The following is a 17282-nucleotide window of genomic DNA, read 5'->3' as shown; positions in this document are numbered from 1 at the left end:
CACAAATGCCTTGCTTGGTCCACATATAGATGCTTACAGCAGGTCAATTGTGAAACACAGTTATGCTGGCAATGATCCTACTCTGTTTTCTTGAGACTACCACTTATCCCACCAAATCAGCTGCAGTGCTGATCATGTCATTGACCAATCAAACTCATATTATTATGATAACCGTTTAGAGTTTTGGAATGCAGTTCAAGTACTGAGTTACCAAACACTATTCTCCGTGTCTCTGCTTGGTGGAAATACATCCAGCTGATCCAAACATCAATCAGTGATACTCAATGACGAATTGCTTGCTCTGGGTGCCAGTTCGTCCATTAAGCATATTAAAGCCCTTTGAGGGACACTCGCCAAGACCCTCTCAGACATTGTCCATTGCACAATTGCCAGTGGTCACACAGCATATGGGACGCTCCGTCAAACTAAATTGTTAGCTTAAAACCCCTTAACAGCTGTGATCCATTTGCCCAAATTGTTCTGCTTTAATTAGCTCATGCCTCCATGTTTGTAGTCAATGCCAAAAATACACAGGACTACAAAGAATGTGTTGGTGCCTTAGTGGGTCTTAGTCCTACTTGTGCTCCCTCCCTGGATACTGAAATTCAACAACGGGGTCACATAATTTGAGGATTCCATCTAATTCGGAGCTGCACACGGGAGAACGAAACAAGAACATGTCTGAAATAAAATAAAACAAATGCATGGAGAAAGGGGCAGAAATTGATGCTGTTTACAAAGGCACATATCTGAAATGACATCTGTTCATGTGGAAAAAAATGTATTCTCCAGTGTGCAGAGGGCATTAACTTTTACAACTAACTTTCATTTATTTCAAATCAAGAGTTTGAAAGATAGATATTTACTTAAATTAGAAACGGCATAATGTTTTTATTGTCTTTTTCCTCAAATATTTTTTAAATATAAATTTAAATATTTAAATATAGAATCAATGCAGTCTCTTAATGTATTCGGTCTGAGGATGCACGAGACAGGTACATATACAGTAATCATTTAAATCCCCCAAATACCTCGTTTATCTGAAGGTGTTTATTGAGGCATTTATTGGTCAAACACAAACACTTTACATTGATTTCCTTGCCAAATAGCGTTGAAAGGAAATTCATCATTAATTGGATGACTGAAACCAGAAGTTTATGATGAGAGCACGTATTGGTCTTCATGGATCAATTAAGTGTAGGCAAGTCACTCATCAACATTTATTTCCCACCTGTACAACTAGAGGGCGTCAAAGGACAATAATGCATAATTCTCTTTTGAGTATACATAAAGCAAACCTACCATTTTAAATATGATCCCCCAACTCTTTACAGTGATTGAAATAAATGTTTCAAACATGAAGCATTTATCACAATAGCCAATTAGGAAGATTGGGTCTCATTTGCATCCCTGTTTGAATAATTGTAAGCATATCCTCATCATCGCTATGCAACTAAGTCCATGACTACATAACTGCACGGCCTCTGCAACATGATTCTCATGTGAGCGCTGGCTGCCAAGCTGCTCCGTGCCCCGACAGCAATTCGGTGAATTTATTGCGGCTGCATGTTCTTGAATTAGTCAACATGCATTTCGGCTTTAGGAGAGGGTCCTCATCTAACATATAAAACATTAAGGGGAACACGCATGACGAGGACACTCACATCAAAATCATTATGATGTCATCCCCGATAAGCCAGCCGGTTCTCTTGACCCGAACATACTTGAATCCAAATGACTTGGCATTTAACTTGGAATAATAACGAGCACATAAGCGTCTCTCTCTGTTGAGAGGCTGACCTTAGATCACTTCCTGTAAGCATTCAGAAACAGAGGTTACTGAGTCAGCTTCATAAAGTACATGTTCCTAGGCTTGTATTTGAATGCTGTCTATTTAAAAGGACTTTCATTTCTTCCGACAACAAAAAAAGACTCGCTAATGTCATTTGAGGTTTTAGTTCCCCCTCAAATCCTGACAGCTACCAAACATTCAGATGGAAGGGGCTTAAATGATGAAAATGGTTGCTTGGTGACCCTAAAATCACCTCATTTAAGCAGTCTGTAACTTATCGCTATCGTCCTCATATCAAAATACTTGGAATGGTGCTTTGTAGTGTGGAAAATAATGAATTTCTCGTTGCTATAGTTACAAGATCATCTCTTTTAAGCGGTGGGGGAGCGGCCTGGACATTTGTTCATAACATGCTCCAACCCAAATAATGAAGATGATGGATTTGGGTGTCGTAATGAGGCATTTTCACCATTGAATTCTGTGTGCTTGAATGTTTATAGGAAATGTTCCCATATGCAACGAGAAATGATCAAACAATGTTTATTTGGAAACATGATGACTTCTGTTTGCATATACAATAAATAGCTTTGTTTGCATCTTTTAGTTTGTGACCATAGCAGGGAGTGGAACTAAGTGACTCATTGAAACAAACTTGTACGCTATGTAGATTTAGTTGACATCTGGGGGAAATAAACACGAAGGCAGGCATCAATTCGAACTTTTGGATTTGGATGTGTGGTCATCCGCCACCTGGACTGTACATATTCTCTCAAGGAATCTGGAACCTCCCTGTAGATGGTAGAAAAAATATTTTAATAAACCAAATGTGTTGATTCTGGATAGGGAAGTGTAATATTAGACAAGGCTATAAGTGTCACATACCTTATGCTGCGAAGGCCTCGCTCCCTCTGCTCCTAATTTGGGAATTGAACACACACGAATAAAAAACCCACAAGCACAACAGGTGTTAACTCAGCTTAGCTTCGCGGGAAGTCAAAGACACACTTGAAAGCATTTGCTGTGCGAACTGGATGAAACGATCCTCTAAAAAGCCTCAATCTTGAATTAATAAAATATGCATTTTATTAACCGTGATGCCAGTGTTTCTGCTGAGTCGTGGAAATGTGAGAAAGTCTTCAATTTATGGATTCTTTCATTTGATCGCCTCGTCCCAGTTTAGTCCCTGCTCCATGTTACGAAACGTGCGTCAAAGAGGTCACCTGGGCCACCTCACGACTCTTTTAGATCTTGAGTAGCTAGGCTTCGGATGGCTGATAATGTGACAGTGCCTCGGAAAAAAAGGCAAAAATCTTCATAACTACTGGGGGGCTATTTGAATTGGTGACTTTTGGCCGGAATACCTTTATTTTGTAACAAAGGTTAAAGAAAAATACAATAGCTTTCCTTAAAAGTGGAAAGTTTGGATTTGATATTATTTAATGGCCTTTATCTGGACATAGACATACAGTACATATCAATGCATATCTCGAAATCTAGACATTTAAAGGCTGTTTATTTGAAATATATTTCCCTTTGAAATGCTTATGTTATTTGTAAATTGAAAAAAAGGAAACATTTAGAGAAGGAAAAGAAGTTGGGGGGCAGTTTGTGCTCCAGTAGAGTCCAAAGTTCATTTTCTCAACTACAAGGACCATGAGACATTGATTTGAAATAAGCTGTGTATTTTAGAGGACAACGTTTTGCCTTTTTTGGGGGAGGCTGGGTGCAGTTTTTCATTGAATAATCGCACGTGTTAATGTACTCAATTCTAGATAACTTTCATGTGTGTCTTTGAAATAAGGCATCTTCCTGAGATATTTGTATTAAAAACAAAGCAAATAGTCCACAGCATCTGTTTTAGAAGTCCTTAATTAAACTTTTAAAAGTCCTTCATAAAAGTCAATTAGTTTCTTATTTAAAGTAAGGGTTCTATTTCAGTAGAAGTATTTATTTGTTTAAAATCAAGACAAATAGTTTGTTTGAAGCTTATTTTAAAGGAAGACTTTTTTAGTGTTAAAAAAGGCACATATTTACTCTTGCAAGTGTGTTTTTCAAGTCAGCTTTCTATTTGAAAGAAGACCTCTATTCGTGTTTCTTCAGTTATGACAACAAGTTTTCATCAGAGATGAGATATGTATTTCAGATGACATAGGGTTGTATAAATGTACAACGGGTATGGATTGATGGTTTAAGTTAAATTCATGGATTCGTCATTTATGGGTGCATTTATGCTACTTCCATTAAATGGTTTAAAAAATTGGTTTATAAAATTGATTTTGATCAGCTCTTACCTGTGTAAATGAAGATGACCACCTATTTCTTCTCTGGCTCTGAAACAACCGGCTCTGTTTATAGTAAAGAAACATTGTTAGTTTTCACAAGTACCGCACCCTAAAAGAATGTCTTCTCACTGTATCTACGTACGCCGGACTTCCAGTTTGCAACTGACGGTGACCTCGCCGTGGTTGTTTTTAGCTCGGCAGGTGTAAACGCCTCCATCAAAGCTCACCGGCTTGCGGATCTCGAGAGAACAGATGCCCTGCACACATATCTGACGGAATTTGGGGTCGTCGCCGATGAGCATCTGGTTCTTCAGCCACTCGATCTTGGGCTGCGGGAGGGGAAATTACTTTGAGAGGAAGTCATATTAAAAAATTACTTCTTCTAAATTAAAAAGAAAACTAATTCATTCACTCATTTGAGATGCAAAGGTGGTTTTAAGGGACTTTCATTTCTACATTGAAAAAAAGGGATCATTTATTTCTCAAATAGTGGTTCCACTACTAACCCATGTTTTACTTCAAAGATGTCAAAGACCAGTCCTCGAGGGCCGGTATTCTGCATGGTTTCAATGCTTATCCACCCAAACACAGCCGGTTCAAATGATTAGGATAATTTTCAAGCTCCTGCAGAGCTTACTGATGAGCTACTTATTTGAACCGGGTGTTCTGGGAAGGACTTCAGCCTTTGAGGACCGGCGCGTGACACATGTGTCCTAGTTAAAGCAGACATGTCCAAAAGGAGGCTTGTATTTGTAACAAAAACAACATACTTTTTTTCTGCCCATAGTAATTGGATGTTCACTTGCAGTAATTTTCAATTTACAAGCCGCAACTTTTTTTCCCATGATTTGAGCCCTGCGGTTTATATTTCAGTGCATTTTTTTTTTTTTTTGATCGCCACCAGGTGACAGTCCACCAGTGAAGCAAATGTTTGTGTCTATTTAAGGTGTCAATTTGTGGAACAACTATGAAATAGAACGAAAAAGATGTGAAAACTTCCATGTACCATCTTTTGTTTAAATATCTGATGAGGCCTCTTTTCATGAACATACTGTCATTGAAACAAAATAAAAGCGAGTAATAAATACAATTTATCTTGGAAGGTGGCTGTATCACAAACATTTAATGTAGATTTAAAGGGTATTTTTTATTTGAGTTATGGATAGTCGCGCCACAGCTTCTGGAGTTTTGACATGGTGACAGCCCTTGGGAATCCCACCCGTGCCCAGTTTTGTCATCTGACCTCCCCCAGACCCTTCGAGTCCCGCTCTCATTGCTAATGCAAAGTATGCTGATTCCACTTGGAGCCCAACTCATCTGCCTAAGCTAATGACAGCAGATGAAAGGCTTGGAAAGAGGGGAGAAAAGTGTACCTTAGGATATCCCCTGACGGAGCACAGCAGCTTGGTGCTGTAGCCCACTGTGGTGGCTCGGTTGGCCAGAGAGGTGGTGAACTTGGGCGCCTCGCTGAAGTCATGCTCCTGGTATTCTGGGGCCTTGTACTCGATGCCTGCACAAAATGAAGCCCTGAATGACTCTGAATTATTGGCTCAAATGGTACAACGTGAAGTTACAGGCGCATATTTACTTGTGCGTTTTGAATATTTGCTTTTAACGAGGATATTTTAGTGAATAATGGCAGAGGCTAGAATCAAATGTGTGCCATGCTCTCATTTTGTACTTGTGTCTTGGAACAGGGGTTCTCCCCTTAAGGAAGTTAAATTTTCCAAAGACCTCCATCGCTAACGTTTGCGGAAACAAAACAAACAAACGAAAAAGAGCCGTTGTGTCATCCATTACTGTTTTCAATAAGTCCAAATTTGATGTGCATAGTCCTCTTTGTATTTTCTTTGTTTGGACATCTGTAGTTTTTTCTTTTCCTCACTCTACGAAGTGGACAGTCTTATAAACACATCCCTTGCTAAGTACAGTAGATTGCAAGTCAAGTGAAATTTGATTCATAAAGCACATTTAACAAGGCCATTGTCAACCAAAGTGTTGTACAATGAAATAACAGTGCAAATAGAAAACCAAAACACCTAGCGAGAGTTAAGCACTTTGATGATGACGTGGATTTGACAAATTTCCAAATTATTTCATTTTTGAAAATATATTGAACAGGTTGACTTGATTGCTTTATAGATGAGTCATGAATAAATTTACAATTTAATAAAAAATGAAATAAACACAAATGTATATATTTTGTTAACGCAAATTATTTCACCGACCCCTAGCCATCAAGCCACGGGGTTTTGCGGACCCCACTTTGAGAACTTTAATTATTCCTTTCTCTCTGGCACTTCACTCAAAACCGACCGAATGACTCACAAGTCAAGAAACACGAAAGCCAGGGCACACATGTTGAGGTAGACTCAGAGTTTGAAAAAATGACTTTCTCACCGATCTTGAGGATCTTGGCCTCATCCTTGGTGATAGCCGCTTCCTCGCTGATTCCGCACTTGTTCTCGGAAAACACCCGGAACTTGTAGGTGTTGCCCATGATGAGGTCTGAGATGGTGGCGTTGAGTCTGTGGTAGTGCTCCAGCACAGTGAACCAGTCCTGTCAACACACCCACATCTCTGGTCAGGATCTGGGCTCTCGGATCTACCCTAATTAACGAACGACGGTTCCAGTCCACTCCTTACTCCGGTCTTCTTGTCGGCCTTCTGAACAGTGTAACCTGTGATGTCAGTATTGCCGTTATCTTTCGGCGGCGTCCACTCCAGAGCTACATTGAAGCCCCATGAGTCCACGATCTTTACGCTGGCCGGAGGCCCGGGAAGTTCTGTTAACCAGTAACACATTCGCTTACATTCCAGAATTTTGAGGGGAGACATTTATTTGAAATAAAAAAATAAAAAACATTTTTCTTGCTGACTCCAGATGGCATTCATTTACTTAATTAGGTGGTGTATGAGTCATTTATTTGAAGGAGACATTGATGTATTTGTCTGAAAGGAGGGAAATCATTCAAAAAGCTACTGTTTTTTCTCAAGTATTGGGAAGGATTGCTTTCTTTGAAATTTACTTATCCACAGAAAGGTTCAGGCACTTATTTGTGGTTCCTATTTAAGAGTAGGTCTGTATTTGTGACAAAAATACATGTTTTTCTTTGTCTCACGTGTTCATAAGGTTTTGTTTTCCTCTGCAGAGAGTAACATGCATTCAGTGAAGGTGCTGCCTATTAGAAATAAAATATCCAGTATTTCCTCAAATACTGGCTAGGGTTATTTATTTACTTGAATGAAAACAACTACTAGTAGCACGTGTTTATTTGAGAGATCTTCATTTAATGAAGACAAAACATACCTTATTTCCTCCAGGAGTGGCTGTTGGGTGTTTATTTTTTACGTAATTGCAAAGAACATCGGGTGGCGCATATATTTTGTATTTTTTTTTTTTTTAACTATTCAGTATGTGTCTATTGAAGGATGTGCCTATTTTCGTCAAGACCTTTATTAAAAAAACAAAACGAGACTCACTGCTACTCTGGTTTGTATATATTTGTATGAGAGAAGTCTTTTACAAAACATGAAAATAAGAAAGACAACATGCTGTTTCCCCTTCTCTAAACAATGTAATGACTGAACTACAGAGTTTTTTGTTCATTTGAGGAAGGTGTCTCCATGAGAATTTTTAGCATTTTTTTATGATATAGCTGGCCAATTTGTTTATTTTTTGAAATCATGACCAGTCTCACAAGAACTAAGGCATCAAAAACAAATTTGAGAGGAGACTTCCAATTGCAGTATATTGGAGATTTATTTAGCCATTTTTATGTTGCAGATTGTAGAGAATTATTGTCACATGTATTGCACGAAACCACACAGTCAAAAGTGAGTATTCATTTGTTTGAAGGTGGCATATCTTATTTTGAAACGAGGCCTTTGTTTGTTTTGTTTTTAAATAAAAAGACAAAGTCTATAGCTATATGAAATGGGCATCCACCTACCAACAATCTGCAGGGTGAGTGAGGCCTTGTCCTCAAAGTCGTCCACTTTGACGCACATCTCGTATACGCCGGAGTCCTCCCTCTCGGCCGCTCGGATGAAGAGGATGCTATCCCTCTCTGTGCTGCGAATGTTCACCCTTCCTTTCTCCAGCGGCTGCCCGTTTTTGGTCCAGCTCACGACAGGCTTGGGTTTGCCCTGCAGGACACCATCACACTTAAGTCGCCTGTGGAACGTAAGGCCGCTTCCCGGTCTTGAAAAAGGCTTACTGTGAAGGGGATAGTCAGGTTGATCTTGTCACCAACGTTAGCCACGTATCTCTGTCTGAGGAAGCGAGGAAGGCGCACCTTGGGACGATCTACGAGGTGAAGAAATCAAGGACAAAATTAGTTTTGCTTTGTTTTTGTTTGTGTTTTATGTTTGAGATTAAGGGAAATGCAGCTTTTATGGTCGAGATTTTAGTTAACTAGCACTCCACCTAAACAAGGCATTGAGAACACCTCGATTTTTCTCTTGTGTTTGATATCTACAGTAGATGAATAGAAACAAAACATTATACGAGAGGGGTAATGGTCTAGCAAACGGATGGCAGTTCTTTATTGGACTTAGAACTTGACTGATTTGTCAGTGCAACACAGGTCAAAGATGGCCACGCCCAGAAAACTAGTTTTCACCTCTAAAAAAGGTTCAAACAGTGATAGTATGGTACCAGTGTATCTGCAAGTTTGTGCAAGTAATTACCCATCCATACATACATTTTCTAGAGCCACCTATTCTCACAAGGGTTGCAGGTTTGCTGGTGCCTATCCCAGCTGACTTTGGGCAGTAGGCGGCAGACACCCTGAACTGTTAGCCATCGAATTGTCGGGCACACAGAGATGAACAATCATTCACGCACCCACCCACTCCTAAGGTCAATTTTAGCTACTGTTGTTTTACACATTCCATTTAATACTGATTTGAAAGATGATTAGACTTAGACCACTATTACATTTGGTCTACATTTGTACAATTTTCTTTCATATTACAAATAGTTCTCGTATACTGTATTTTTTTTTAAGTTAGGTTGAATACGTTTGATAAAAAAATTTGAATAGAATAGAATAGAAAACTCGGAGCGCTGCCCAGACTGGCACATATTAATGATATGAACAATAAATAGAAAAAAATGTGTGAATAAATAATGAATAGAATTGAATAAAAATGATAGTTTCACAGGAGTGCGGTTGTTTTGCTGTTATCTAGAACACAGGTCTCAAACTCAAAGCCTGGGGGGGTGAACTGGACTGCCACATCATTTTATGTGGCCTTTTTTCTGGCTAAAATACCAAACTTGCAACTTGTCTTCAAGTTTTTTAAGTTTTAGGGGGTTTAAAAAAACTGCATTTTTTTTCCCTAATCTTTCTTTTGAACAGTTTTTACCGGCCTCTGATTTCAAAATTGCTAACTGTGAGACAATCTTGAACATGTATTTGACTTCACAGTCATTCCAGCCCTCTGACACAAAATATAACTCCAATGTGGCCCACAATAAAACTGAGTTTGACACCCCCTGATCGAGAGCGTTAATAGCTCAAGAAAAAACTGTTAAACTCCTTTAAAGATTGCCAACTGTGTCAAAATAAGTTAATGAATCAGCCTTGCTCACTGTAATGTGTCATTTATTGTTAATATGCAGACAGGCAATATTTTAAGGCTACTTTGAGACCTCAAGTAGTAACAACAACATGCTGGGGTTTTACGTGATGAACCACCACCTGCTGTGTTCAGTGCCACAGCATTTGTCAGGACTCCAAATAGTATGTTGGGGGTTTCTGTGTGTCCTGGAAGCTACATAAACGTTAACTATAAAACAAAATGAGTGTTCACTTGCGTGTAGATTTGCATGAAGCAATCACAAACGCTCGAATAAATGGCAACGCCCGTCAAGTCAAGTCGCCTTATCGCGTCCCTAACAGCGGATTAACTACACTGAAAACTCACCACGTAACGCCTTTGACGCCTTCCAAAATAAACAGCATTGCTGAGTCTGTCATGAGATTAGAGTGTCACCTGAGACCAGTCAAACCCTGCCCCTGCATAGACAGGAATTCAACCTCCACCACAGCCCAGACCCCCACCTGCTGGCCCTCAGCTTACTTGACGCCATCCATCTCACCCGAGCTCGATGCCTGGCCAAGCGCGTTAATGACTGCCGACATCTCATATTTTTCCATGGCTTTGCGGCCATTTTGAAGGAAACCATTCATAAAGCGCTTTCTATTCCTATCGCATCTGCAAAGACAGGTTGATTATTTTGCTAGCTGACTAGTCACTGATAGTAGTAGCAATTATTTGACTAATTTGAATACATATAAATATAATGGTTATCATATAGGTCAAATTCTATATTCAAATTACCATAGTTTCCGCACTATAAGGCGCACCTAAAAGCCTTATTTTTTTTAAAAGCTTATGGCGCGCCTTATAATCAGGTGCGCCTTATATATGGATCAATATTGAGATTTGGATTCGTAGATAATGGTTATCATATAGGTCAAATTCTATATTCAAATTACCATAGTTTCCGCACTATAAGGCGCACCTAAAAGCCTTTTTTTTAAAGCTTATGGTGCGCCTTATAATCAGGTGCGCCTTATATATGGATAAATATTGAGATTTGGATTCGTAGATGGGGAATGAACTGATAAAGTAAGCTTTACCTGTTTTTTTTGTGTGTTTACAGTTGAACAAGGTTGGTCATATTGACATTGAGTTATTATTCTACTGAGAGTTTAGAGTTATTATTTGAGTTATTAATGTTATTACTTTCAGTATTACAATATTGTGATTGAAAATGTTTCAAAATATGTATTAATTGAAGGTGCGCCTTATAGTGTGGAAAATACGGTATATAAGACAATTAAAAGATTAAACACTCAACTTTTGTTAATTTTCCTTTTACACCAATGTTCCTATATTTTCACTGTGTGTAGTTTCAAACAGACACAAAAACTACACCATGCAAAGTTGCACTGTGAGTGCTATGAAAATGAATTTACTTTATTTTCTCTCTTCCTTTTTTTCTTTAAGGAGTCCTTCCCACATATTTATAGGTCTACAAATAAATCCTGTTTATTTACTTAAATGCAGAGAGTTCAAAGTGTTTATTTGAAGTGGGGAGTCCTTTTTTTAGTCCTTTGAACAGCATGGTCTTTGAAACACCATGTCTTATGGTCAACTTCTTCATCGAGGCAGCCATACGGTATTAAACATTTCTTACTGGAATTTTATTAGCTCCCAAGCAGTCTCAGCTATTAATTTGAGGCTTTATGGCATTGGCACCTCCGCTCTTACCAGCCTACTTCTTTACCAAGATGGATAAATTATCATTTTCTCAAATAGTGGCGTTTTACTTACGCTCATACTGTGAGTAGCAAGCATTTACATGAATTGTGGCACTGCTTTGCTATTTTTTGTGTCTGGCCTTTACGGTGTCTGTCCCTTTTTCACCAAGATAGTAAAATTGACATTTCCTGAAACAATGTTTGTTTATTTACTCAACTGCAGTTCATGTGTTCATCTGAAGAAGGATGTCCATTTTTTCTACTTCTCAAGTTCATGGGAATTATGATTTATGTCTTACCGGCAACCTCTTTGACCACAACAGCCTCGGGAAGGGCAACTGGTGGACTTTGTCCTCCAGCGTTCACAGCCACCACACGGATCTTGAGACGGTCTCCGGTATTCTGGTTTTTGATGACATAGCGGCAGGACTTCTGCAGATCCTCGTTTACCGCCTTCCAGTCGTCGGCTGAAATGTCAAGACTTAGCATCATTATCAGGGTAAACAAGGGAGCAATCTCAGTCTTGGCTATATTTTTGTGCACATTGGGAGTAGAAACAGCACCACGATGGGCTGGACTAAGTTTTGGTATTTTTGCAGACCCATGCACAGCAATTGCAGAGTGCCATGTAAGAGCGGTTGCACTGTAGTGGGTGCGATCACACTATCAATCAAAGTGGCTCTTCTCATTTTCTATTTAAATATATCTTATGCCCGTCAGTCCAGTCTCCCTCAGTTGGTCATTGTCTTTGTATATTTCTTGGTTAGAGATTATTTTTTTTGCCTTACTCTTTAGTAGGTGTAATGACAATGAAGAAACCTTGTAAATGCCATGCATGAGGTGCACTGTACTTTTTGATCTGTCTTGGCAGGCATTGATTAGTTGGAATCCCACTGCAGTTTGAGGCACGAAAGTACGTTACCATAAGTAATTAATCAATGTTCTTATAAGGGGAAGTCAACCAAAAAATGTTATTACAAATGATATTACAATGATTTGACAAAAAGGGCAAAGAACCCTAGCTTGCTGATAAATGTATCTACTCTGAGGCCTTGTACTCGATGCCTGCACAAAAAATCTACGTGTGTATCTACAACCATACACAGTAGACTCTGCCACTTCAATGCTAAGACACAATGGCAAACTCTATGGATATAACTAAAAGCATCTGTGTGACAATGTCGGTTCTTTTCAGGGGCTATTTGAATACAGTGTAGTGACCACAACCATATAGTACTCCATGTAGAACAGCTCGCATTATTGCTATACTGGGAAACCGAAAGGAGCCAAGTCACCAGTATAGTATATCCTTATACACCAGAATTAGAAGCAAAATAATGAGGAATAAAGGGTGACAACAACTATTCAATTCTTTTTCATCCTATATGATGATGTCATTGTTGTTTTATATAACAAACAATATTGTTTTAAGTATAAATTTCAAGTTCTATATGGCGTGTTTTCAATGAAAAAATGAAAAACGTACGGGCTATAATGGATTAATGATATGTCCATTCATTTAAATTAACAAAGATGATTTAGGGTACTGTATGTTATTTTCAATTGTTTTTCTTGCAAGGTCTTTAATTGTACTTGAATGAATTTTTACTTTTAAGACTTTTCTTTCTGTTGCTGTTGAGCTAAGTGGGACTCCTGGCTTTTTTTTTTTTTTTTTTTAATCTCTGCTCTTTTATGAATTTCCAACACAGAAATTGTCCACAAACTGGGGAGCTGAGCACCAGGGTAAAGAAAAAAAATCTCCCTTGTCTGGTGATTTAAGAAATCAGCTGAGCATTGAGTGGTGTATAAATATCACCGGGTGACCTCTGGCAAGCCAGCCTTGCGGCGGGCACTCGTGGTGTGCCCTGAGACTCACTTCCATCCTGGCACACCTCGATGATGTACCCATCCAGGCCAGAAGGGCCTATAACCTCTGGCTGGCTCCAGATGATGGTGACTGAAGTGTCGTTCTTGTCTTCCACAAACAGATCCAGAGGGGCGCTGGTGGGCTCTATGAATAAGAAATGTCAATTTCTCTCTATTGCAACTCTTTGCTTTGTGATCGGAAGGTTACCTTTGGGTGGAGGTGGCGGCGGACTAGGAGCTTTGGGCTCTTCGGGCTCTGGCGCCTCACCAGCTTCAGCTGGGCAGCCATGGGAAAAAAAAACAACAACAAAAAAAAAAACAAAGGCTTGAAACAATTGATCTATTCTTACGCATAAAAAAAAAACTACCTAATAAGATGTAATATCATGGACTCAGCATATTTTGTACTGATTTGAATGATCTCATTTCAGTTGGGATTTTTTGTCCAACGTAGCAGTTATTAATAAATGCTAGTGAATAAGTGCGTCATTGACAGGCAAGTGTGTGTAACAGAAGATGGTGAGCTGTTTTCTTTTAATAAGATTCAAATGACAAGTCTGCAAGTCTTCAATCTACAGTATAATCTTTAGGAAGTACATAGGACCAAGGTGTTAAACTGGAGTGAAGGCTTTTATTTGCGCATGTATTTGTTGAAATGTCTGTTAATTAGTTGGCAACATTCTTCAATCAATCACATACGATGTAACTGACACAAAATGGCAACTTGGCTTTTGTTGTTCTTGCTGCGTGGCAGTACCATTGCTGTTTGGGGTATTTTTTTCCCTCTAGGCCAAAGTGGGCCAATTTAATGTAAAAAGAAGTGAGTACAGTATTACGTTTTTTTTTTTTTAATGACTGTGTCATAACTGGGCAGGTGTTTGTCACATACACACAGCAAGTGGTGAGGTGTTATCACGGTGGTGAGTTCATTTGTTTTATTCATGCTCAAACGACAGTTGCACTAAAAAGAAGTACAGTATATTTAAAAAAAAACTGATCATATTTAAAAAAAAACTGATCAAAAAATGTCATCAATGATGATGAATGCTATCAAACGATGAAACCTCACTTTGTTTCAGTAACTAAATTGGAGAATACATGTCTTGTTTCCTAAAACAAAAGCTTTATTTGAAGTGCAAGCTAGTTTTCTGGACATGCACTGAATGAAACTATTGCGAGTGCTACTTTTGGTCATTGGTACATGGTGACACCTTGAGAAAGAAACGTAGGCACTGAGTACAATAAACAGTAAAATGAATTGGTCTGCCTGACGTGATGGTCGAATGCATGCTGGATGCATGGCTGTTTCCCTGAGAACCGCATTTCCCTTTGGTTTCAGTTGCAACCCACTTTAACAGCAAACATTTTTAATAGCCTCTGACAACATGTGTATACCACATTAAAGCTACTTTCGAATGACATTCAATAATGAATCGGATGTACCATCAGGAGCATGTGTCTTGCCATGACCTTCACTGGCATTTGAGCTGCACATATTGCACATATATATATATATATATATATATATATATATATATATTTATATATATATATATTCTGAGTTCTACAACTCCGAAAAGCGACAAGCCTTTACCGTCAGCTGGTGCGGCTTCGCCCCCCTCAGCCAGGGGTCCAGCGGGGGCCTCACCCTCCACAGCAGGCGCAGCAGCTTCAGCAGGTGCAGCTGCCTCAGGGTCAGCAGGCGGCGCCTCCGCCGGGGACTCGACCGGGAGGACCTCCACGACCGGGGCGGGCTCCTGGGCCGGCTCCGGGGCCGGCTCAGGAACCGGCTCTGGCACAGGTGCGGGCACCGGCGCCTTCTCCACCTTCTTGCCAGGTTTCTTCTTGATCGGTGCAGGCTTGGACGGCATGTTGGCAGCTAATTTCCAAATGGCAGAATTAAAATAAAAAATCCGAATGTCATGCGCTTGTGTCCAATGCTGACGTCGGTCTTGTGAGTAGAGCGTTATATGGACCTCCACTGAAAGACAAGCCCAGCCCCCTCTGGAATGGGTGGAATTGACACCTCAGCCTAACTCCGCACAGCTTGGAGAGAGAAATGAAGAAAGCCGTTTTGCGCATTCAGTCAGAGATGTCCAAGCATGGTCCTCGAGGGCTTCCATGTTTAAATGCTTATTTTTTCAAACACAACTAATTCAAATGATTACCATCATTATCAGGCTTGCCCAAAGCTTGCTGATGATCCGATAATATGAATCAAGATTGTTGGAAGAGGGAACTATCCATACTGTAACATGCAGGAAAGTGGTCCTTTAAAATAACTCAATGTTTTTGGGTCATTATTTAAAGTAAATTAACAATTTGTTTCGTTTTTATATGCATGCTGTATGGAACGTTGGAAACATGTTACTAAATATATGTATTATTACAAAGAGTTGTTGAGTACTTCTATTTTATATACACAATCACTGCAATTATTTATCAAGACTATTACCTGGATTATGACAAAAAAAAATCAAAATCACAACACATTTTAAGCAATTGTTTAATAAGACTAATTTAGACAAGTCGGCTTGGTGGCAGAGTGGTTAGTATGTTCACCTCATATGTCAGGGACCCAAGTTTAAATTCACCTTGCAGCTTTCCTATGTGGAATTTGCATGTTCTCCTTGGGCCCGTGTGGCTTTTTTCCAGGCACACGCCAAAAACATCCATGGCAGGTGTATTTGAAATACAAAATTGTCCCTTGGTCTGATTGGGTGCGTGAGTGGTCTTTGGTCTCTGTATGTCCTGCAATTGGCTGGAAACCAGTTCAGGGTGTCACTTGCCAACTGCCCAAACACAGTTGGGATAGGCACCAGTAAGCCTTCGACCCTCGTGGGCATAAGTGGCTCTAGATCAGGGGTGTCAAACTCATTTTTATCGTGGGCCACATTGTAGGTATGTTTTCTGTCAGAGGGAAGTTTTACATTTGAAGTGTGTTTGTCACACATTTTGTTTTGAAATCAGAGGCTGGTAACAGCTGTTTAAAAGACAAAATTTGGTGTAGTTTTTTTTTTTTTTTAAGACAACTTGCAAGTTTGGTATTTTAGCCAGAAACTCAAAGTCAAATCATCATTTTTGCGGGCCACGTAAAATGACGTGGTGGGTCGGATCTGGCCCCCGGGCCTTGAGTTTGACACTGTGCTCTCGATCATGGATGGATGGATTTTGTAGTGAACAATTGCAATTTTGTAGCCAACAAGAGTGCTGAGGGTAGCGATCCAGAATCGTCACATGTCCCAGGTCTGATTCATTTGGGGGAGGGACAGGGATATGATGACATTCAAAGCCCCGCTTCCTGCTTGTACCATGTGACAAATTCAGTAAGTGGTTTACAATTTGGCAAGATGCTTGACACCAATATAAACCCCTCAGGCTCAGAGGTGTGGAGGTTCGTGGAGAGTCATTTGAGCGTTTGGACAGTCTGTTGATAGTTTGGTTAGTGTATGCTTGAAGAATTCAGAAGAGAATGATAGATAATTAAAATTATGTAAATAAAAGGGGGAGTCAGCAAGAAACAGTAAACAATATTCTATCCATCCATATTGTTCTTTAATTACACAAGGTGCATCCCAAGAGCTAAAGCTGGTGGCGTTGTGTGCACACGAAGCTCCAAATGATGAACTCTTACTCCATGAGTGTTAAACCTTTGGCCGGCAAGGCGGTGTTTAATTGAAGCATTTAAAATCAGCAGTTAAAATCTTTGGATTCCTCTAAAGATTCACAATGGGCAGGAATCGCCATTTCAGCCATTACCTGATATTTGGCTTTGGTTCGTGTTGTATTTCAAACAAGCACAATCAGTATTGTGTTTCTTTACAAATGTACTCTTACCAGCTGAGCGGTGAGCACACAGCACTTCCGTATTTGAAATGGTATCATGACTTCTTCTATGTGGGTTTTCAATTTCTTCCCTCATACATGTCACTACGTGGGTGCCACCTTGTGCCCAACATGGGACACTACAGCACAATTTAATTAAGTTGGCACATGTGGCGTGTACATGTAGCCTACAATCCGACATACTGTACATCGTGCTAAAAAATATTTTTCTGTCAACAG

General features: G+C 39.6%; 1 protein-coding gene across 2 annotated transcripts; it reads right to left on the bottom strand.

The window, feature by feature from the left end:
- Positions 1 to 2309: 2309 nt before the first annotated feature.
- Positions 2310 to 17124, bottom strand: mybphb (myosin binding protein Hb). Of its 2 annotated transcripts, none has more exons than XM_088423871.1 (14): positions 17055 to 17124; positions 14812 to 15263; positions 13426 to 13494; positions 13228 to 13362; positions 11651 to 11818; positions 8295 to 8383; positions 8028 to 8223; positions 6721 to 6860; positions 6475 to 6634; positions 5448 to 5584; positions 4217 to 4403; positions 4084 to 4137; positions 2675 to 2706; positions 2310 to 2581 (listed from the first exon to the last, which is right to left on the bottom strand). In XM_088423871.1, exons 2-12 carry the CDS (start codon positions 15086 to 15088, stop codon positions 4106 to 4108), a joined length of 1590 nt encoding a protein of 529 aa, XP_088279997.1. In that variant the 5' UTR covers positions 15089 to 15263; positions 17055 to 17124; the 3' UTR covers positions 2310 to 2581; positions 2675 to 2706; positions 4084 to 4105. The 2 variants fall into 2 exon arrangements, with proteins under 2 accessions (XP_088279997.1, XP_088279999.1); XM_088423873.1 differs by having other exon boundaries at positions 14812 to 15096; positions 17055 to 17071.
- Positions 17125 to 17282: the final 158 nt, after the last annotated feature.

This window comes from Hippichthys cyanospilos, chromosome 9 (assembly GCF_059441005.1).
Source record: "Hippichthys cyanospilos isolate Australia breed blue-spotted pipefish chromosome 9, RoL_Hcya_1.0, whole genome shotgun sequence".
Lineage (NCBI taxonomy): Eukaryota > Metazoa > Chordata > Actinopteri > Syngnathiformes > Syngnathidae > Hippichthys > Hippichthys cyanospilos.
The sequence above is the reverse complement of the archived record's forward strand: the minus strand, read 5'-3'. Positions and strand labels throughout refer to the sequence as shown.